At 41.0% G+C, this 23,422-nt stretch overlaps 1 protein-coding gene across 12 annotated transcripts; it reads left to right on the top strand.

The window, feature by feature from the left end:
• Window positions 1–1,143: 1,143 nt before the first annotated feature.
• On the top strand, window positions 1,144–22,982 carry fbxo34 (F-box protein 34). Of its 12 annotated transcripts, none has more exons than XM_088648237.1 (5): window positions 1,144–1,418; window positions 8,805–8,930; window positions 9,899–9,952; window positions 11,807–11,990; window positions 18,204–22,982. In XM_088648237.1, exons 4-5 carry the CDS (start codon window positions 11,914–11,916, stop codon window positions 20,425–20,427), a joined length of 2,301 nt encoding a protein of 766 aa, XP_088504363.1. In that variant the 5' UTR covers window positions 1,144–1,418; window positions 8,805–8,930; window positions 9,899–9,952; window positions 11,807–11,913; the 3' UTR covers window positions 20,428–22,982. The 12 variants fall into 12 exon arrangements, with proteins under 12 accessions (XP_088504363.1, XP_088504369.1, XP_088504368.1 ...); XM_088648243.1 differs by lacking the exon at window positions 1,144–1,418 and adding an exon at window positions 1,454–1,803; XM_088648242.1 differs by lacking the exon at window positions 1,144–1,418 and adding an exon at window positions 2,039–2,621.
• Window positions 22,983–23,422: the final 440 nt, after the last annotated feature.

Genomic DNA, 23,422 nt, shown 5'->3' with positions numbered 1-23,422 from the left:
CAAACTGAACTTGTCTTTAAGATGGTCATTAGAAACAAGAAGGTTTTATCCTGAATTGAAATGAGACAGACCAGTGTATCAGAGGTGTTTGTAATTTGAGACATTTTTGTGTCTTTCAGGGATGCTGGAATATTTCACTTCTGGACGTTCCTACTGTAGATCTCCAATCTCACAACTCCTGCAGCTGCAAAAAAAAAGAGCAAAAACAAATATGTTTGAGCTAGGACTCAGGATACAGATGATGTTTTCCATTTCTTCAACAGCTGTACATTTTGCTCCTTGTTTCTTCTTCTGTTGATTTTGAGGTTCATTTGTTAACATTGAATGCCTGGCTCCGTCTTATCTGATCTGTTAGTTACATGTATATCCATATTGCTTGCTCCATATTTCCTAGTTAGCCGTAAGAAGTACCGACCACTCCCAGAGAGAAATTCTGACTCAAGACTTCTGCTTTAAAGACAGTACAGTCGATGATACACAGCACATATAACACACTGGGGAGAATTCCTCACTAAATTCTCTGTATCGATGCACTGTATCGAATTGTGCTGCATGAATACACAACAACCCTTAAGAGAATAAACCAGAAACGTATTGTATAGAAACGTCCCATTTCTCTACACAATAGGATATCTACGCGTAATGGGAGAATCAGTGCTGCATGAAGTTTTTTTTTTAATCTAGGTTTAAAACTGAACAGCATTAAGTTCTCAGTAGAGAACATTGACTTTTATTGGAGCATTTTCTCTGTGTTCTTTGTCCCAACAACCTCTGCCCTATTCGCTTCCCGGCTACGCCGTGAGGTCGCAGAGTGTTTTCCTATTTTTTGGCGTGTCACCAGGTAGTCTCAGCTGAAGTTACACCTACTAGGTAGAGTTACGGTGTTTTTAAATTTGGTTTTTAAACTACCATAATGTACCAGCGGTAGGCAACAAAGCCATTCTAGGTAATTTAAAGAGGTAGAGACGTGTGCGTGCTGCATGGTAATCTACCAACGTGCGCCTTAATCATGACCCCGTATGTACCTTTAACAATGTGTATCCTTATTTATGACAATACAGTACTGGACTTTGCACTTGCACGTTCGTGCGTGCGCTTCTTGTCGAAGAAGCACGTCAGGACGCAGCGCGCTATATCACACGGGAGACGTCCCCCCCTCCCGCTCTGCATACAGAGGGAGTACAGAGGTTTGAGTCGGGCAGGCTGGGCGCATATGTGAAAAAAAACGGCACAGGAAACAGTAGATGCGGATTCTTGTTTTGCATTCAAATACTAGTGATTGCAATAAAAAAAATTGCGCTAACGCGAAAGAGGCTTACAGAGAACGGCGCTGCTCTAGGCAGGATGATTTCTGCGAGTGCCACAGTGTAACATTTATTTCCGAGTTTCTGCGCAGGTCAGCTTGTTCCGGTGGTTTGGTGAGGAATGCTGTTTAGTTCTTTTCAATTTTTTTATGTTTAATTTACGTGTGTGTTTATTTTTTTTTAAAAAAAATACCGCGTTCGGTTATACCGTGTCAATCATTAATTAATGGATCCGTCTTATGAAGTGCTCGACAGGGGTAAATCCAAAGTTCTCTGGCCACGGCGGCGCAGTTCAACTAAGATTCCTGTTTTTCTGAACTAAATTAAGGCGACGTTGGCCAATGAATTGCAGTTTTCATTTACTGTCGGTGTGTGTTTTTCATCTTCTCCTGCCGAAAACTGTTTTCAAATTCTAGCTGGAATCTCGTTTCGCGAGCGACTTGTACGTCTTAGAGGCCTTTAATTGCAGCCCCGAGAGTTTTAAGTGGACTTACAGTAGGTAGGTTCAGGTTTAAGGTTTGAAATTAAAGACCAGTTCCGGAGATCTGTGCATGATTCGACATGCTCTTGAGTGAAAATGTCGGGCTTACGGGTTTCAGAAAGCATTGGCATTCATGCAGAGAAAATGTGCATCTTCCCATCCAAAAAGCGTGTGCTACATGAAAGGTACTTTATTTTTAATTTATATGCGGGCAAGTTCGACTGCCGCAGTTGCGTGCAAATCAGTTTGCAGTTCGAGCAAAGTGCGACTAGTTAGTTTTAATTTCAGTATTTTTTTGCTCAAAACAATGTGGACTTTTTAAAATATTTAACCACTTCCCTTTAACCGTCTCTATATTGGAAACAGTTGTTTAGGGGAATTTCTTTTAAATCCTTCAAGCCGTATTTTGGATTTATTTAGAAGGTAGCATGCAACGATTAAGTGGTTTTGGTTCGAGTGTTCTGTAAACCTAAGGCAAATTCATTTGAGTGGTTTTCGAAGCAGTATAGTCTGTAATGAGTTTTGAAGTTTATGTGCGTTGGGAGGGAAGGTATACACTCATGTATATTTCTCTTTTCCACCTTGAAAATGTTTGTAAGTATAGTGGAGGGTAGACTTGCAGTTTTTGGAGATGACCTGGGCGGTTTTGCCAGCTTGTTTTAACTTGAGCCATCTGCACCCTGTCAGGTACCGGTTATTCCCTGGAGTTCTGCGTGTAAACTGCTATCATGATGGTGGCTGTATCAAAACAATTTACCGTTTCCACTTTTTTTTGTCTTGAAAAAAGCAAAATAACTACAGTAGGCAGATTTCCAGACACTGTCGGATACTGCGTTGTATGTTTTTGAAAATAATCTTTCGTCTTTGAGCTTAGACTAATTTTCGCTTGTTTCATGTTCCCATTACAAATTTCAGACTTTAGGTTGCCTTTGCGTAGATTTGGTGCTTTCCTGGGCCACAGCCTTGAAGCGAAGTGTCTACTTTTACAGGATGATATATACATTTGAGGATTTGGCCATTTTGTTTAAAGGAATTGTTGTTCTCAGACATGCAGGTTAAAGCTTGTTGATGTCACATTTGAGAACAAACAGCAGTGCTACACGTTTTTTTTTTGTATAAAAAAGATACACCACATGTGCTCTGAAAACAGGCACTAGTTTTTATAGTGTTAGTCTATGTGCAGCTGGAGATGAGTATTTTAAATGTGAGGTCTGTTGTGATGTAACGAACTGAGCTCACTCATTCTAAAAATTCAGAATGGTATACCAGAAGTACTGAAGTTACATACAGGTGGGTATTTTTTTATTTCTTGCCGAATATAATTGGCATTGGACTTTGGAATTGCTTTGAAATCTTGTCAAAACTGAATCAAGAAAAAGTAAACAAAAAATGTAGGTACATGCTGATTTGAAGAACTGCAGTATTTCACTTTAACGCAGTGTAATAATTTAAAGGGCCAGATTTAGCAGAAATGTTTATGATTGCCTTGTGTGGTTGGAGCCTGCAGCAGGCTGTTAAAGAATAGTGGAAACCAAATATGAGAGAGAGCTCCGCAGGTCCTTCAGGAATTATTGTGGTGACTGACAGTTCTGTGGTACACCTCCGTTGTGGTGGTGGTAAAATCGGGCACGTCCTGATTTAAAGGACTTTACAGTGAAAGTCACAATGTGTTTTCTGCTTTAAGGGTGTGTATTCTTTGTTTAGCGTACACCTTTATCCAGGGTGAATGAACTACATTGTATAAGTTCAGGTGGGGAGCTGTGTCAGCATGGGTAGGCTGCAAAGGCTACCCGTGGAGCCTTCTTCAGGTGTGAGGTTCAGGTTATATTATATTGTTCACACCTGAAGAAGGCTCCACGGCCAAAACATTGCGTTTTCTTCCTTCTTTTTTTCAGCATGGAATAAACCTATTACTTGTTACATTGTATAGATCTGTGTCCACTCTGTTGGGTATCAATCATGTGCGTAATCATCAATCATGTAAGTTAATAAAATACCAAATTAAGCTGGAAGTGTGATGCAAGGGCAGAATTGGGATAAATGAAATGGAAAGCTTTAAATCTGTATACACGGATTGTGGACACCAAGAAGCAATGAATGCAACCTCATGGCCCAGGTAGCGGACAGGAGCTACAAACAATTTCCATTGCCAGCCTAGCCTGGGAATCGGAAACACTGGAGATTGAGATTAGGATCGGAGACACGGGTGAGGTCTGCTCCTGACCATGTGAAGTTGGGCCGAGACCGAGCTTTTCTGATTACTGTGGGTAGTTTGCTCCACCACTGAGGAGAGAGACTGACTGGACTCTAAGCTGAAACATGAGTACCTGTATAATGTGACCATGGAGTAAAGCCATTTCATTTCAAAATAGAGGTGGACTTTCCTCTGCTTTCTGGATCACGTCATTAATATTGATTGAGAGGCATCTCGGTGCATCTCCATTATCTTAATGTGTTGAGTTGTTAAAGAGGAGTGTGTCAGATGTAATGGGAGACGGTGGCAAAAGCTGTTGGCTTGTAGATTCTAAATGATGAATCGGGGACGGGTTTTGTACTTTCTCAATTTATCTGCAACATTATTTGATGGTTAAATACATTTGCCAGTTTGACCCCTCCCTTATTTGAAGTTAAGGGCATGTGTGTTTTATTTCTTATTTGACAGGTCAAGTTTTAGTTTATGGTGCTGTGAATATTTCTGTAGCCAAATATCCCAGGGAAGTTTAACAGCTAATATATTATATTGTTTTAGTCCAGGCCTATTTTTCCTTTTTTTATTAATATGCATATGTACATTAACACATCCTTTTATTTGGCTTATTTCATCTGTATTTAGTATGCTCGAGTAAATGTCTTATTCTAAGTAGTTGTTATGCAAAATCTTCATGAATTTGTCACTGCAGTGCTTTAAGTCTTTGACCGAATGTAAGTGAAGGGGAAAAGCTCTTATGTGCCATTGCTTGTGTTGAATAGCTGAAGAGCAGGAAAAAAAAATCCCTTCTTAAACATCATGGAATACAATGGATTCTGAGTGAGTCAGGCTGCAATTAAGCCATGACTTTGGAAGACATTACAGGATGTCTTGCTATCTTTATGCATTCAGTAAAAATGGAAAGTGCATTTTTATGGCTTCCCTTTTGTCAGAGTTTTCCTGAAAAATACATTACCTGTCACCCACAGAGCACAGGCCTGCTGATTGTGATGTGTTAACATGTTCCCTTGCTTCCCCTAGAGAAGTAAAGGAATTTTTATGTTAGTTTAGTTTTCTCAGATGGCTCCCTCCCCACCTTATCCATGGTGCTTTACGATATGTCCAAAGTTGTTAGTCTTGTTTGCTTAATCATCAGTCATATTTTCCAGTCCCCTTCAGGCAGGTCCAAATTCACCAAGGTGCCACATCCAATACTGGTGTTTTGCCTCACAGGAAGTTTTAAATGTCATGGACTTTTGTTTTACACATGCAGAGAGAAATGTGGTTAATGATTGACTTGGGCTTGTCTGCAGCCCAGGTTCTGTGTTTCCCACATTGGTGTTTAACTGCAGTTGAGTGTTTTTGTTTCAGAAAAAAAAAGAGAAAATGGGCTGATCTCATCACTGGCGTGACTAAGGTGGGCGTCGGCCCTCAAATGCACAGCCTAAGCCATCCACACTCTGCTGTAGCAGCTGTTATGGGTGTAATGTGCTGTTAAAAGCACCACTGAGATCTGCCTGCTTACATTTTTCCACTCCCAGAGATCAACCATTTTTCCAGTTCACAGATTTTTTCCTGAAGTAGATAAATGCTGTTGTTTAAAAAAAAAAAAGCGCAACCTGTTCTGCAGAGGAGTGCTCAGCGAGGGAAGATGGCTGTCTGAGGTGTGTGAGCCCTGCTGGTGAGGAACTGTTTGGGACTGTAGTGCGTTGGTCCTTGATCGCGGTGGTGTTGCGTTGCTTTGGAAGGACTCCTTGCTCACCAGGTGACCTGGGAAAATGTCCCAGGTGCTGAGGAGGTCGTGATGTAAAAGAGATTATCCTAGAAAAGAGACAGAGATGGTTCTGTTGCTGTTTTTGTTTGTATCTGGAAATAAAAAAACTAAATTTGTTTCAAAAGGAAATGGCAAATTACTTAAGTTAGAATATGTTCGAATGAATGGACATTTTGGGATGTTTTTGGTACCTCGTAGGACCTTTCCAAATTCAGGTACCTGTTTATGTAAAACAAAAAAATACTTCTGTCATTGTAGCAGCTCAATGTCATGGAGGGGACAGTCAGTCATGAATCTTTCCTCGGGTTATCCTTATCTTGCATTTTCAGTACACCTCTGATGTGAACTGTCCCTATCTTTGAGGTGTGTGCTAACCACCGGTCTGCTTTGTAGTAGCAAGGAAAGTGCACTTTGCTCATGGGTGTGTACTACTAGAAGTTTCAGGGTGTTTTTGTGTTTCCAGTTAAGTGTTTGGTTTTGGTTTTTTTGGTTTGAAAGAAATCAGTTCTAAGACTTTTATCTCGTTTATTCATTGCGATGGAAATCTTTTGATTTGCAGATGCTAAGGCGATGATGAAAGGTAAACAAAGTGTACTTGAATAATATGGGATGAAGCTAGAATGTGTGCTTTGCTCCCTTAGTATTACAAGGAGTCATTTCTTAGGTCTGGTTGCAAAATATTTAACCAGTCTCTCGCTGGATTGTCTCCTAATGTTAAGTAAGTGAACAGGGAGACTCTTTAAAAAGAGCAGAATGGCAACCAACTGAAAAGGGAATAGGCTGGAAAAATGATGGCTTTATCCAATTAGTTTGTACAAGGTGTGTCCTGGTTGAACCAGTTTTAGAAAACAAACATTTTTCCATTTGACATAATTTAACAGGTTCACCATTTCAAAGGCTTGACCCACATCATTCTGTGTAGTGTCAGTGTTCAGTTTTCCTGACCGAACAGCATGGGTTGAACAGAAGACTTGCTTATTGACCTATGGCTGCTAATCCTGGCTTGCAGTCAAGGCATCAGCTTTGTGAGCCGAGCATTCAGTGCACGGAGGCGAACAGCAGCTCCAGGCAGAGACCATTTGTTACTTTCCTTTGGAGGCTTTGAAAAATGTGTAGGTGTTACATTTTTACATTGTGACTGAGGCACAGTCTTAGCATAAAATGATTTTTTCCTACTCATTGTTAAAAAATAGAAACTATTTTTAAAAGGCAGGGCTTGTTGAATATGTGTGTGTGAAAGTTTTGAGTATTACAGTGTTACTGAGGACCTCTCTTCTCTATTGCATAGAATAGCATGAAAAAGTGCAGCAGGGCTTCCGATGGATTTGGGGAAAAAAAACTTTTTTTATTGGTATTATCGTCCGCGTACCTTAATTGTGCATGCGGCCACATAAATACATTTTATTAATAATGTCTTTGAGATTTAAAAACTGTGGTTCATTTCTTGAATGTGTTTAGACAAGCCAGGATTTAATTCTCTAAAACTGTGATTGATGTGGGTGTAATGCAGCACTTTTTAAGGGAATGGCTAAAAGGCCAAATTATTTAGATTTAATTATTCAGTCTGAGCAACTGCGGCGTTTTCATAATTATCTGCCTGTGTTCCACAGTCGTCCTACAATGCTTTTAATTACCGAGTAGGTTTTAGAGTATAGTTAAATTACAGGTTTGATTTTGAATCGTGTATAAAGTCGCTCCTCAGAAGAGCTTGGACAGCCAAGGATTTAGGAATAACTGAAAGCGTAGTATTTGAAATACTTCTTGGAAAAATGTTTTTGTTTCAGGTAGAACATGACTGTGTGTGATGAGGTTTACATCATTGTGAAGGTTTTGATGGATGAATGTTATAAAATTTGAGCTGTGCTACACTGCAGTTTAAAGGTACTGAGCTCACTTTGTACACTTCTTGAAGTTTCATGCTTTTTGAAGAAGCAGAGCCGGGCGAAAGATTTCTCTTGGGAGGATGTGAGGGTTTGTTTTATTAATGTTAATGGGTAACGGTGATTAATGGACAAAAAAGAAACATCAGAAATACCAAAAGTATACGGCTTTCAGATTCTGGTTGTGATATGGACGTTTCTTTAAAAAAAGACAATATCCTGTGCTAAACCCAGTGGAAAGGGCTGCTCTGCTCCATTGGAAGAGGAGTTCAAACCCTGGGTAGCATGACCTGAACTCCCTTTAAGGTCCTATAGTGATTTAGCAGCGGAAGCAGAAACATCTTATTTGGACTTGGCATATCTAACAACTTTCCTCTTCCAAGTTACTAAAACATTGAAAATTCACTGTGCAACTGCTTGAATCATTTTGAAATCATGCGTTGGCATTAATAACCTTATAGTCCTGTTTTATGTTTCTTGCTCAGTATTGTTATTGTAAGGGTGTGGTTTCAGAGTCCTGAGTGCAGTGTGTGTTAATCTTTCTTCATATCCCTTTTGCTCCTTGCTGTTTTGGTTACTGATGTTTAGCCAGGGTATCCAAGTGAAGTAATGGTAGGGTTCTTCAGATTAGTTGTTTATTTACAGCACCTCGTTTTCTGAAAGAGCAAGCTTTCTCCAGGACGGTGTGGATTTTGATTGGGCTGTTACTTGTGAAATGTTTTGAAGAGCTAAATCCTACACCTAACATGCAGGGTTGCTGCAGTATAACAAAGAGACTGAATGTTACTGGTATTGTATTTGGATGGGGTGTTCCGTTTCATTTTGTGAAGGTGGTGGTGTTACTGGTAAACTTTTAAACCAAACTGTGCGTAAACGTGTTACAGTGACTTAATAATGAAAGTGAATTATAAACTCCTTCTCAACTGCAGTGGTAAAAAGCTGTTGGAGGTTCTGTATTTGAGAACAGTGGAAGGGGGTAATTAATAAATTGTTCCTCTGTAAATATGCAAAAGAGTAGCCAAGTCAAAAACATCCTGGATAGCAGTTCGTGAGAATGTTGCTCTAAAAGTGCGTATCTGATCTGTCATACAAAAGAGTGAGATTTGCTTTTCCCTTAAAACAATCTCTACTGTATCCATTGTTAACTGTTGGCCATTTCTGTTACTTTCCATTACAGGTTAAATTGACCTGAATTCGTGAAGAGGGACCTCAAGACCTGGTAGCATGCAAAAACGGAACAACTGGGATTCTGAAGGAAGGTCATTAGTGACTGATTATTTTCTTGACCTTGTAGCTGTACCAGGTAATTACATCTGTACGGTCATGTCAGTTGTTTTTCCCTAAGCAGATGTTTAAGAAGAATCTTTACTTCCCTGGTTTGTCGCGTGTTCAAGTTGTATAAGAGGAGGTGGACTGCTGTGACGTACTGTTGAGTAACAGTTGTAGTGTATAGCCATTTTGAGGCACAGACAACCTTAAAAACAATTATTTTTAAAGCATGGTGCAAACTTTCTTACATAACCTTCAATATCCAAAGAAAACCTCCCTTCTGTGCATTAGCCCTCCAGTGAAAGTTTTCGTATCTATCAGGGTAATCTCTGGGTGCCGGCTAATTAAAGTAGAGGAATAGCAGAGCAGTGGAAGGACAGTGCATTGCATAACTTTGTGAGCTTGTAAGGCTTTTCAGATTCTGGGGCTTATAGTTCTGCTTTCCAAGTCTTTTCAGCTGCACGCCAAATGATTTAAAAATAATTGGCACTAATATTGCAAGAAATAACATTTCAGACTAAAACAGACTACAGTTGTAAAGGAAAATGTTTTTTTTCCACTTTTCTTCACTAGAATTGTAATGCATAGACTGTGAACGTGTTTCAGGACATGTATCCGTAATGTGTGGGTTCAGTGCTGGGAGGTGCAACACACATTTTCTGATCCACATCATCTCTTCTGATTCCGTGGTTCTCCGGTGCCTTGAGACAGTCTCACCTGTGTGTCTGGGCAACAGTTTGGAAGCCCTGGCTCATAGTGTGTCTGCTGGAGCTGTACATTGTCATTGCTGAGTCACAGGGTTCTGTCTGGACTCCGCTATATTCGTGTTTTTGTATAGTAAGCTGTGGGAGGAGTTACTAACTTTTATAATCAACGTCTTGGGAAAGTGCTTCACCAGCACACCAGAAGTATTGATTATCTCAGCCATATATAGGCATGTAAATCGACATTCACTTCCCATTGGCTGCATTAATTTTTTTTTTCGTATTTTTTTTTTTGCAGGATCTGTCAGCAGAAGAGCTAAGCCAGCTTGCCTGTAGCGCAGCAGCTGTTTAGGTGAGCAGCCAAGGTGTTTGTTGCACTGGTTACACTGCACAGAGCAAGAGCAGAGTTTTAAGATCCAAGGACTGGAGCTCCAGAGGCTGAAACAGTGGACCTTTTGTGCCGAAACGAGGGAATCACCTCTGGACTGGAATGAGGAAGTAAGAAGGTGTAGGGAGAAATCAGTAATGTCAGGGATCTTGATCTTCTGTAACTTTGAGGTCAATTAAGATAGAGCCAGACAGTTTCTCCAGAGGAGGCTGTGCCAACCTAACGCAGGCGGGGCGTAGGGCATCGGTAGGCAGCGTTGGCTGCCAGTTGAAAAAGAAAGCAATTACGAAGCCCTCTATTCACCCGTTTGTTCTTGCCAAGCAGCCTTCTGTGCCATGTCATCCGTTCGGCAGGGGTTTGACACTGTCTGAGTGTGTGTAGCGTTGCATCCGCTGGGCTGAATGTGTTTTTTGTGAGGGCAGGGCGGATGGAAAGTAACCTTTTCGGACTTTGTTGGCTACAGTTCCAAAACCTGCTTTTGTTTGAGCTTATCTTGTCTTCATGGCTGACATGCTGCTTTGAAAACAAACTAGTGCCTTGTTCTCCAGAGAGAGAGAGCGAGAGAGCAAGAGAACACGAGAGCTCCTTATTTTAGCCTTTTTCTGGCGAAAGGCTGTATGCATTCAGCATTTTTTTGGGATCTGTAATCTGATCTTTTTTTAAATAAGTGGCATTTGCAAGGCTGGCAAACTTTTGCCATTGAAGTATGTACGTGCACAAACTGTACCTCATGTTTCTCACTTATTTTTTATAACAGGGTTTCTTTGGTGAATATGTGAGAGATCTGGAAAAGGCAGAGTATTGTAGACTATAATCAGTTCAAACTGTTGCCTGCAGCAGTCCAGGGAATTGGTGGGTTTTTTTTATTGTGTTTTATAACGGATTATAGAGGCTCTGAAACTGATTTGGCAAGAGTTGGCCCTTGTTGAATGGAAGCAACATAAATGGAGTATTATTTTAGTTTAAAGTTCTGTGGGTTTTGGAACTCCTTTTTGTTTCCCGCTGAATGAAAACAATTAAAATTGAAATGCAAACTATAAGGAAAACAGTACTTAAAGGTTTTTGCTCAAGGAACTGTTCAGAGAAAACTGAAGTAGTGTTCTGTTATTCTGAGGTTTTAGGGGAACGATGTGTTCATAGACCTCGTGGTATTGCAGTTGTCTTCAGAAAGGAACTTTGTAAATGTTATGTGAAGAAGGTGCTTTATTAAATGCATAACTGGGAGAATCTGCTGTCAGGTCCATCAGAAATGTATTGGACTGCATTATTCCAAACCTCATCCATGTGCTATAGCATGTTCTTTAATTCCTGAAGAAGTTTTATGTTCAATTTGTTTATTGGTTTTTCAGAAAAAAGTAAGAATCTACATGGTACCATATACTATAATGAGCAAATGTGAACAACCATCATAGCGTGACAGACTTGGTACCTAAACAGATTGTGTAAATTCAACAATAATCTAAAAATGGGAATAAAGGAGGTGAAAAAAGGAAACCAGAGATGTGTACTTATGAAGAAATATTCAGTGGATATTCGATTTGTTGTCTCAAAGGTATTAGGCCAGAAAACCTGGGGAATAATTTTTCCAATTGGAAATGTTTAAATAAAAATGACTACAAAAGAAATCATTTTAGAACATGTTTATTTTTCCTGGCCCTTGATCATCTCACTGGCACAAAGTGCGGTAAGGTGTGATTAGAAATATGTTGTCACGGTGTACAAAAAATATGGTATTCCCTTGACCTTGTCCAGAGTTTGGGCCATTCAGAGAGCTCGGAGCGCTGTTGTAACGTTTGTTTGTTTGTGTTTCTTGTGCAGTGTGGGGTTTGCGTGAAGGAGGAGGTCACCCGTGGCCAGTCTGAACAACACCGTGCAGTCTGTGCTGGGGGGAGGAGCCCACAGCCTTGAGGAAATGTGATTATATAATGAGTTCCCGCCGAGCTGCCCCCTACAGGGAACAACGCAAACCTGTAGCTCCTTCCACGCTCCACCCTGCTTGGCGGTGAGTTGTTGCACACGTGCTGCACTCCGACGGCGTTCGTACCAGAGCCGTAGCTGTTTCCTCAGGTGTGTAGCAGAGAACAATCATCGTAATTGTTTCCAGTAGAGTGGCGGGCAGCCACAGGGCTGAGGACTGTATGTGCACCTTGGAGATGTAGATTGTAGCCTCAAAAGTACTCCTATATAAACTGCACTGTTCGGTTTAATAATGCTAGAACAGTTTCTTTAAGAAAGGATCCTTTTGATTTTCCACTTTTGTGTTAATTCCTTGGTTGGGGGGTATGTGGCCCTTGAGGCAGTTAGAGGGCCTCATCAATGCATTTTGGGCTGTCTGCGATTGTTTCAAAGCCTCCTTCCTCACTGGCTCAACTGAATTATAAGGTACAGGAAAATGGAGTGCAGAGATTTTGTGGAAAAGATTTGGTTTAGAAGTGTACTTATGGTTTATTTGTATATATGAAGATGTAATATGTTTGTATTACAAGTGTTTTGGTTATGAGTATATGTGAAAGTGGGAGCTCTGACAATATCAATTTGAAAAAGGCTCAGGAATCTGAAGTAAAAAGCAGTGTTAAATGCTTTTCATCTTTCTATGCATGTCTGTGTTCATTTGCTTTTCATCTTTCTATGCATGTCTGTGTTCATTTGAATTAAGTTGAGGACGGTACTGCTGCATTGTGGTTAATTGCATAAAAAACTTTGATGGTTTGTGGAAACGATCGCACAGATACATGTTTTTCTGATTATTTAGATAAATGGAAGTAGTTTGTAGCTTACACAGTCAACCTTGAAAAAGTAGTTGAACTATTCAATAGATTCAATAAAATGAGCTGAACCTTACTGTTATTACATTTTTTTTACTGCATTCAAGTGTTTTCCCTGATGCAAAAATGTTTCAGAAAAGTGTTGTAAACAAACATTCAGTTCAGTATACCAGTCACAGTTTAGTCTTCATTGTCTTTTGTAAATAAGTGGAATAGCTTTGGGTGGCAGTTTGAATTTCATCTTTGTAAGGGTTTCACAAGCGGAATTTGAATAGACTGGAAACAATAACTCAAATTTTCCTCCGGTGCATAAACTGGTATTGTGAAGCAATGGCATTAAAACAAACAAACATGCATGAACAAATAGTATTCCAAGAAATTAATTTTTAGAGACGATACGGTTTGATTGTTAGAATTACATAAGCACTGAGATCACCAATTTCATAACTGATTCCAACTTTTATTTTAAGGAGTAAGGACTTGGAGTACTGGATCCCTAGTTCAAATCGACATGCTAAACTACTTGGTGCTTCTGCTTTGTGTGAGTGTGCGGGTTATTGAAAAGCCGTTGCAGTTGCTGTACCCTTTCGTGTGCCACCCTGCTGTAAACTGCGGCATTCTTTGACACGTGCTTGCTCGCTCAGGAGAGCCGTTTCTGTTGGAGAATGGGGAACAGAATTTGATCCAAAAGTAGGGCTGAATCCGCTGGAAGAGGCTCTCTGGTCTGCAGTTTATTACATAAACGGTTGGGCCTTTTATTTTAAAAAAATGAGCAGTCCTGATAGATGGTTGCTTTGAATGCAGCTATAGTACTGATTGAATGGTACAACGCGCAAGAGTTTACTAACTAAATTAAAAACGTTTTATTTAAATACTACAAGTAGGTAATGTTAGCGGTTTCACCCCATTGTCCACCACCATGTTTTTTTTTTTCTTCAGTGCCATTGTTTCCTCAGGCCCGTTTCTTTCTAAGGAAAAAGTGACATGCGCACTGGAGAGGATGTTTTTGCCGGCTTAGTTTGTGATGTGAAGAATTTTTAGGCATAGTGCCCCTTCCTGTTTAAACTTTGCTCACATGTTTATTATTCATTGTGGTTTTTGGATCTTGTACTCTTGTTTCAATGAATAAGGTTTTTCTCGTTTCGGAGGACTGGGCACCTTCCTAGACTGTTATATACAGAGTGCTTGTGGCTGCCCATGATAGGAGTTCCCCATCCTGGGGACCCAGAAACCACCTGGTTTTTGTTCCACTTGATCACTTTGATAATCTGCCCTTAATGAACCTAATTATAGATTTAGTTTGAACTTTTAGTTCCTAAACATGTAGGAGGCCTCTTAGCCATTGTTTCTTAATGTGTCACTAATCTTTGAACAGAAGAAATCTTGCAGAGGTTCTAACCAGGCAATTTGTTGGCTCAGTTAAGGAGTCATGTAAGTATAGAGCTCAGCTGCAATGAAAACCTGCAGGTATGGAGGTTCCTAGGACTGGAATTGGGAACTCCTAACCCCTGTGATGTTTCTAGTACAAAGCTCTGTAAGGATGCACTGTTAACTTAAATTCTGCACAACATTTTTGTTCAGGAGTTAGACTGAATTTAATGTATCCTTTAACACTCCCAGGGTGACTAACTTTGTAATATTCTACTGCTGTTTTTTCATCGTTGCTTACTGGAAGGTATTTCAAATTTCTAAAACTAGACTTCAATGTTTGAGCGTTTACTCATACTTTAAATGTCAGGCTTTCTTTAAACATTTGAGAAGGTAGTACCGGAATTGTTTATCTACTTCCCTGATTTATGTTCTGTATGTTTGCCAAATTTAAGCAGCAACTGTTTTTTTTTTCTTCGAAAGCACCATTATCCCAGCAGAACAAAACTCGTTATTGACTTACAAGACGAGGGACGGAAATAATAAGGAGCCTGTATACCCTCTGCCTTTGTTCAGAAACATAAATGGTTCAGCTAGCTAATGAAGTTGTGCAGCGTAAACATAATACGTACATACTGGGCCCATTCACACTGTGCATTTAGATAACTTGATACCCTCCATCATTCTTTGTTCTCCATGTAGCTTAATCCTGTATCTGAAACGGTAAATTGCTTTAGTATCAGGTTTAGTGAATTCCATGAAGATGTCTGGAGAACATAATGAAACATGCAGCAGACAAAACCAGAGAGACATTTGTTACACGTGTGAGTTTGCTAATATGGAAACTAAATTTGCATCAAATATTTGGATTAAATCTTTCATCTCCCAGTAATCTCCAGGAATTAGTTTCTCTTGAGTGATATTTTGAAAGGAATTTCAGCTCCTCCTTTTCGTCTGAAATGAAAGCACTTGGTGTTCAGCAGAACTTGAAGCGCATCACAGACTGGAAGGACCGTAAACATGCCAGATTAATTCCCAACTGTCAGCGGTTTGGAGGAAAAAAAAACTAGCTTTTACACAATGCAGGGCTTGGCTACCTCCACATTTGCCTTTTTTTTTGTCCCGACCTGGCTTGCTGATTGTGGATTTGTGAGGGGTGTTCCGCTCATGCAGTGGCTTTGAGGGCAGGGAGCAAGTTTGGTTTCTCTCAGATGCCAAGTTTATCTCTCAAAATGCTTAGCAGTGCTTCATAAAAACCTGCTGGGATAATATCTGCGCTACTGGAACTGCTGAAAATTTGATACCAAGTGCCTTCATACTAGTTTCCATAGAAGCCTCTGAAAATCTGCTGTAAACAAAAGGAAGTTGCCCATTGCAAGTGGCAGCTGCTCAGAGTCGTTTGTCAGCTGATGGACAGGAGGGGTACTACGTGTGTAATGGTGGCACTGTGAAAGTACAGCAGAGAGAGTGTTGATCAGCAGTCCCTGTTATTGGTGCTTACAGTGAGTGGCTGGGGTGGCATGTGTCAAATATAAATCAGCTACCGGGTCTCCCAGTCATGTCCTCTCACTCCTCTTAGACAGGTCATCCTGTAGGTGAAACTGTTCCCTTGTGAGAGTAAAGGCTCATTTTGGCTCGTCGGTCAAACACTTGTGCCACCCCTCCCCCTTCCAGAGAATGCCAGCCCAAATTTGGTCACAGTGACTTGTCCTTGTCCCCCAGCAGCCCCTGCCTGAGGATTGCCTTATAAGACTTTGGAGGCCTTGGTTTTCCCGTAAGGTGCTTGCTCCTGTTCTGTGCTATAGATGGATCTGTTGGGAGGTTTCTGTGGGTTTTGTTGCTGTGGGAAGGTAAAATGTCCCAGCTGTGCCTGGCTAGAGTAGGTCAAGTCACTTTCTGTCAGGAAAAGGTGAGAGACCAGCAAAACAGACAGGTGTGTTTAAAACGTATACTCGGCTTGAGCCCCTTTTCGTTTAAGGTGGGTGCTAGAATTCAGAGGATCTCTTTATTCAGCTTTTGAGCACCTTAAGCAATCCTTCAAAAGGATGTTTCTAAGTTCAGGTGGTTTTGAACAGAATCTTGTGACAGACTGGACTTCTGTTTAAGGTTTTTTTATGAAAGGGCTAGCAGAGGTCAGGTTTTGAATGACTGTAATAATTTTCAAATGTTAATCACTCTGAAAACTGCAGAAGTTATGAAATGGGGGAAAAAAGACCGCTTAGCTAAATTGATTTTATGGGATGTGCAAAGGGAGGCGTCATTTGTGTTTTGTGGAAGGTTCTCTCCCACCTTTGCCCTTATCTGCAAAGTGATGTTGTTCTGATATACAAAGCAAGAATGACGGTTCTGTTATCACTATTGGAAAGTATTCATCATCATTGAAGGATAAAAACAATTCATATTCTTATGATTTTATATTTTATTTCTTTTTAAGCAGGCATTTTAAGTTATTGAGCTTCATTCTTAAACTATTGCTTCCTTCGTGTTTGAGATTCCTCGATCACTGAAGGAGATGCTTTAGTGGGGGCCCATATTTGTCAAAATAATTGCCATCACCTGTCAGTTGTTGAGTGCAGGGGCTGTGGTTTGATTTCAATATATGCTCATTTTGAAGGAGTGTGTTGCATTTAGGTTGCTACACACTCCTTGTCATAGTGGTACATCAGATAATGTGGAGCACCTAGTGTTCTGCAATACTGGGAATTAGGAATCCACTGGTGGGTTTTTCAGGGGCTCTGATTAATAGTTTTGTTTGGATCACCAGTGTAGCTGATTTCTGGGTGAATTAGAATGTCTTCAGAGCAGAATAAATTAACATTATTGTATTTATTCTTTTATTTTTGCTAGCACCATTTATTATTTTTTTAGATTTTCTGTTGGGAAATTGACTTTGTAAGTCTTGTAAGTCAGGGTATAATAAACTAATGACTATTGCTGCTAATTCTATAGATTTATATTAATATTACCATTATTTTGTGGAATCCTCTTAAGTTTGTAGTGTTAAATAAAAACAAATACAACAAATTTCTTGTTATTAAGTGAGGTGCATATTTTACACAATACTCATTTTACACAATACTCCTATAGCTCTGAAGTGGTTTGAGGTGGCTAAAAATAGTTTTCACTGAATTTTTGCTTTATCAGGTATAAGTGTAGGTTTTAGTTGTAGAATGGAGGTCATAGTTCTGCATGTTGTGTTTATGAATCATCAAAAAAATCCTTTTTGTTTTTCGAGAAATGTGTTCATTCTCAGATGCATCATGCAGGTATCACAGACGGTGCCATTTAAAAAAAAGACATTTACAGGAAATGCACGCTTTAGTGGGATTTGAAATGTTATTCATAATAATGCTGATATTAATGGTATTCATGCTCTAGTTCATAGCTTGATACCTTTATAGCCTGTGTGAAATATAGGTGGAAGACATGACTTATGCTTTGCTCCTTACCTTCTCATTAAATGCATGTTTGAATTTCAGCAAGTGGGCATCGGTGCTTTTTGTGTACTGCTGTCGAAGATTAACTGAGACAGGGAAGTTATGTAAGGTCAGCCCCCCATCCCCCGGGACTGGGTGAACCTCAGTTTGAGAACATATTTTGTCTTGCTGCAGAGAAAGGCAGGAAGCAGACAACTGTTCCACCAATATTGTGGTGTCCTATAAATTGTTTTCTTAAGAGTGACACAGTCCGAACAAAAGGCAGCGTCTGGCACGGAGAGAACTTTTCCTGGCACCTCAGACCCTCCTGATTGCCAAGTTTAGCGCGATGTCTTTTTCTGCACATTATCTTGCTAGGTAATTCTTCCATGTATAGTTTTTCTTGCTGTACAGGAGCACTTGCAGGGAGTTTCTGTACATTTACTGTGATAAAATTGTTTACAGGAATAGAGTGAGTTGGTACAGTATGTGCCGTGTAATGTAGTGAACTGTCCCTTTGAAATTGTAACTTTACTCCAGAGCTTTTGGCTACCGAGAGCTCATGAGATAACCTTAATGCATTTTAAATCCGTGAGTCATGGTTTCATTACTTTTTGTCAGTTTATACTTGAAGCACTTACATTTTGTCTGTTTTTTTGTTTTTAGGTTTGCAGTTATGCACCTTAAGCCATATCCCAAGTTTCAAAAGAAAGAGCTGAAGTTGGAGACAAGCCAAGATAACCTAAGAGGCCTTCTCTCAAGCCAGCAGGGTGCGCCGAGGACGGACAGACGTGCAAACGCCCGCAGCACACATCAGCCCTGCTCCCCGGGGGGTGCGCCTAGTAACGGGACAAGCTGTCGGCGCTCTTTTGGAGTGCAAGCCGCTCGTGCTTTCTGCAGCAGCCCCAGCTCCAGTTTCGGTGCTGACACTCCCTGTTTCCGGGGCAAGAGCAGCAAGGTGCTCTCTGCAAACACTACAGAGCCCTTACTGCTGGTCTCCTCCACATCCGAGCCAGACAGCTCCCTCACCTTTCACCAGGTGGAGGAAGGAGACGGCCCTCTGGACATCTGGGCAGTGATCAAGCCAGGGAACACCAAGGAGAAAATTGCAATCTTTGCTGCACACCAATGCAGCAACACCAGTAGCAGCAGCAGCAGCAGCAGCAATGTCACCATCAGTAATGGCAGCAGCAGCCGGACAGCCTCCATGAAAATTAAGGGCAGCTGGGATGTTGAAGGTTCTGTGGCCAAACGCAGGAAAAGATCGGCAGACCCAGACAAATCCAAGGCCACAGAGCAGCAGTTACCGAGTAGGACAAGGGATTGTGGAGCAAAGCAGATGCCTGTGGCAGCAGTAAGTTGCCTGCCCTCTAAAGATGGGGGAGAGCAATCTTACAGAGTGATCAATCTTTCTGAGGGGAGCAACATGGAGGAAGGAGAGGAGGGAGGGAAAGCACTGTCTGTTGTTGAGATGGTGGCTTATCTTGAGCAGAGAGCCAATGCTCTGCACATGGACTGCACCAAGTACAGCTCTGGGCGTAGCTCTGGGTCCATTGCACCGTCAAAGGGAGGGCTGATGACAGAGAAACAAGGCAGCGGTGCTGCAGATGATCAGAGGAGCCCTGAGGAGATGCAGGGAGAGTGTGTTAGGGTGTTGGAGATGGTGGCCAAGTTGGAGTCGGAGTGCCTGAAACGGCAGTGTGAGAGAGAGGCAGGAGGCCTGTCTCGGAGCAACAGCCTTCGCAGGAACGTGGGTAGGGTGTTGCTGACATCAGGAGAGTCTTCCCCTGCTTCCACACAGCAAGAGACAGGTCATAAACCCTCACCAGCTTGCCAAGAGCCCCTGTCAAAAAACCACAACCTGGCAGAATGTCCTTCTAACCCCCTAGCTAACAACAGTGGCAAAAATGTTAGCCCTCCCGATCACTGTGAAGCAGCACCTTTTGAAACCATTGTTACAATCTACAGAGAAACTAAGGGATATGGAACTAACAGTTCTGAGTTGACTACCATTGATAACAGGGTACAGAGCAGCTTGGATACCAATGATCCAGTGAAGCAGGAACAGCAGGAAGGGGCCTGTGCCACAGAGCTGTCCTTCGTTAAGGTGGTGGACCCGTGCATTGAACCTGGATTGCAGCCGGAAACGCGGATGGAGAGCGAGCCCCACGTCAGTTACCGTGAGGAGCCGCTTCCAGGGATGCTGTTTTTCAAACAGAGTTCAGCGCCAGCTGCTCAGAACCTGCCCTCACATTCGGCACAGGAAACTCTGCAGCAGCCTAAGGATTCCCAGACCACCGCGACATCCAGCGATTCCAGGCGGGACCAACCCGGGCCCGAGGAAGTATCAAACGCACGAGAAGAGGGGGAGGGAAGCGGTGTAGGTCAGGACCGCTTGCCTTTCCCTCTGAGACGGCTGGTTTCCCATGAGTTCCTGGAGGCGCGGTTCAAGATCCAGCAGCTGCTTGAGCCCCAGCAGTACATGGCCTTCCTGCCGCACCACATCATGGTCAAGATCTTCTGCTTCCTGCCCACCGAAACACTCGCGGCCCTCAAGTGCACCTGCCAGTACTTCAAGTTCATTATCGAGAGCTACGACGTGCGGCCTGCCGACTCCCGCTGGGTTCGAGACCCGAGATATAAGGACGACCCTTGCAAGCAGTGTAAAAAGCGCTACGGGCGCGGCGATGTGTCGCTCTGCCGCTGGCACCATAAGCCCTATTGCCAAGCCTTGCCCTATGGACCTGGCTACTGGATGTGCTGCCATGGCTCCCAGAAGGACACCCCAGGCTGCAATGTGGGGCTGCACGATAACCGTTGGGTCCCAGCCTTTCACAGCATTAACATGCCAATCTACAAGAAAGTGAGGGACACTGAGGAGGAGACTTAGCAGGGTCCGGAGTGGGTGATTTTAACCGATTGGCCTTTTTGTGTGTATGTGGGCGTGCACGCATGTGTGTTGTAGATTGTGACCAGGTTGCTGACACTAATGAGGAATCACTGGATCTCTTCCAGTTAGTCCGGATAATCTGAAGAGCGGTTTTTCATTGTATGCGAACGTTTGTTAAACCGCTGAAAAAATGCAAAACATAAAGGTGATTCTGCCATTCTCTTCTGAATCGGAGACAAGGTAATTTTTAATGAATCTGTTCCTCAAAGAATTGTTAGGACTTCTACGTGCAGAATGCGTTTTTTGAAATTTCCGGTACTAGCGCTTTTCTTCTTTCAGAGAGCATTAATTTATGATTAAGAAATTATCTTTTCAATGATGCTTTAAAGCCTATGTTTACAGATGGATCTGACAATTATTTCTGAGTAGGTCTTATAATACATTGACTACTAAACCGTATTTGTTTTCTTTGCTATAATCCTGTGCCAGATGTTGCAGCATACAAAGTATGCTGCATGTTTTACTTGGTTAAGATGCATTGAAGGAAGATAAAAGGTTAGAAAGTTGAATATCCTTACCTGGTATAAATGGCATGAACATTTTTTTAAAGCCATATAGCATTCAAGGATTTCTGCAGTTATTTCTTTTTTCAAACTTTACATGCAAATGACCCTTTTTAAAGGATTTGTAATGTGAATTTAGCATTTTTTTGCTTGCTTTGTAAAACAATATAATATAATCTGCTTACAATTTCAAACATTTTCTTCTATTAGGGCCTGTCCTGACCAGTAATGGCGTTGTTAGTGTGAGAACCTGCGTTTTTTTTTTTTGAATGGGACATGTTTCTAACCCTGTTATGTTTACATTGTATATAATACTGAATCATATCCATACAGGGTAAGGAATGATGCATGCACAGTACTTGAGAAAAGATCTACCTTCAGTGGGTAGAATTCCTCATTTTACCCCTGTTGTGGATGTATTTAAAAATAATCCAAGTTGTAAATATAGATTACAGAGCTGGCACAGCCACCTAACCTCTACAATGCAGCTAACGTAGCCTTGCGACAGTAAGCGATTTTTGTGTTTTATGGGTATTTTTAAAATGTTATTATCCCATGTATAATAATCCTATGTTTCTGAATGGAAACATAAAAATGGAGAGGGTTATTAACTTGGTTCCGTTCTTTATAATGGCTTAAACTGGATGCATTCTGAAATGAGGATTTATTAAATGGACGGTTAACAGATTGAGGGCAAAACAATTTTAAAGCATTATTGTATAATGACCTGTTATAAGAACATAATTGTTCCTGCCTTTAGGGGCATTTTACTTCAATAAAGTGTGCATTCTTAGGTCTTGTCAGCTATTGTTTGGTGATGCTTTATGCTTTTTTTCCTTGACAGTGTGATTTTGTTGCTGAAATTGTCAAAAAAAAAGAGGGTCAAGGCAAAAAACACTGGTGAATTTTACAGAGAGGATAAGCATTAAATAAAGCAGCTCCTGGGAGTCTTTCCTTCACTCCCAACAAAGAGAAGGAAAAGGCCTTAATGAATGAGGAGGGGGGGTGGGGGGGTGGCCTGATGTCCCAGAATGAATCTTGAGGATTTGACTTCAAGTCCTAGACTGTGGTCTGTTTTTCGAAGGATATTGATGTCTAAAATAAAGAACATTTAAAAACGTACGTGGTGTTATTACTGATGAAGATTAATTAAATGGAGAGGGTAGACCCACCTGCGTGAAGTATTGCATTCTTGCACAAGGGTTTCACTTTAGGTGACATGACAGGAACGGTCTGACTTAAGTGGTATTACATTGATCAAACTATTCACTTTCCTTGAGCACATCTTTGGAAAAACAGCCAGGACTGGGCAGATGAAGTGAGTGACCTTCTTCCTCTCTGGGTTGAGGGTTAAATACGAAGCTCACACTGGTGGTTATTTTATACCTCAGTAGGTGGTAGACCAATACTTCTGTCTCCACATCTTTCATTCTGTCACTTAGAAGCACTCAAGTTAATCACACTTTTTAAGAACAATTTCCTAACTTTCCAGATCTTGTCCACAAAATGCAAATAGGCATTCCTTTTTTAAAATTCATAATCCATAATCAACTGTGCAGCTCTTAAGGAGTTCACAATTGAGAATGATGAATATCTAAATATTCCAGTCTAAATGTAAATATCACTGTTTTATGATTGTTATAAAGACGGAGTTGGATGCATATTGTCACTTGTCTCAGATAAAACAGGCCAGTCCTTTTTACTTTTGAAGTTCCCGGCAAAAATATGAACTAAGATTAGTAATGATGTCTCTTGGTGTAATTTTTAATCTGTTTTGTACCACCAAAACTGTGTTGGGGAGACTTTGTTTTCATGTTCCTTAGTACAGAGTACAAAATACAACTTGCTCTACCTGTGATGTATTGTAATTTTAGGAAACCCATTTCTACCTGCTTATCAGTTTGTGGCCTTATTGAATTCCACCTTAATTGAGATGAGCAAATAATATTTACACTGAATAAGGATTGTTAAATAAAAAAGAGAGGTACCTGATCTTTTTTTGTTTGAGCTGTTTTAATTTAATTCTTTTTTAAAGTGTCAAAAGATTAATAGACTACAATAGTAGGCCTTAGGTTAGACCTGAAGCTGTTGAATTTCTGGGCTCACCTCCTGAGAGGGGCATCAGTTGCATAAAGCATTGATTCAAAGGGGGGACAAATAACCATGAATATGGAGCATGTCTCTTCTGAAATTAGTTTGTGATTAGGAAAGGCATCAGGCTTTAAAGCATTCTGCTTTATACTCTATACAGTCTCTACTGGCTTTTTTTAAAATTGAAAGTTGAATCCTGGCCTGGAACAAAACATGCATTTTGACATATACTGCCTGAATTCTACTGTACTGCTGGGCCTTTGTGCACACCATTGCCCGGTAGACTGGTATTGAGCTCAAACTGAGGATCAAACCATTAATCTGCCATTTCTCTTAATTAT

This window comes from Lepisosteus platostomus, chromosome 10, assembly GCF_059453375.1.
Source record: "Lepisosteus platostomus isolate fLepPlt1 chromosome 10, fLepPlt1.hap1, whole genome shotgun sequence".
Taxonomy (NCBI): Eukaryota; Metazoa; Chordata; class Actinopteri; order Semionotiformes; family Lepisosteidae; genus Lepisosteus; species Lepisosteus platostomus.
The sequence above is the reverse complement of the archived record's forward strand: the minus strand, read 5'-3'. Positions and strand labels throughout refer to the sequence as shown.

Bases quoted from the DNA above. Each gene is read 5' to 3' on its own strand.
- fbxo34 (XM_088648237.1), top strand. From the start codon at position 11,914: ATGAGTTCCCGCCGAGCTGCCCCCTACAGGGAACAACGCAAACCTGTA. The intron at 11,991-18,203 runs GTGAGTTGTTGC...TTTTGTTTTTAG, and splicing joins ACGCTCCACCCTGCTTGGCG to GTTTGCAGTTATGCACCTTA.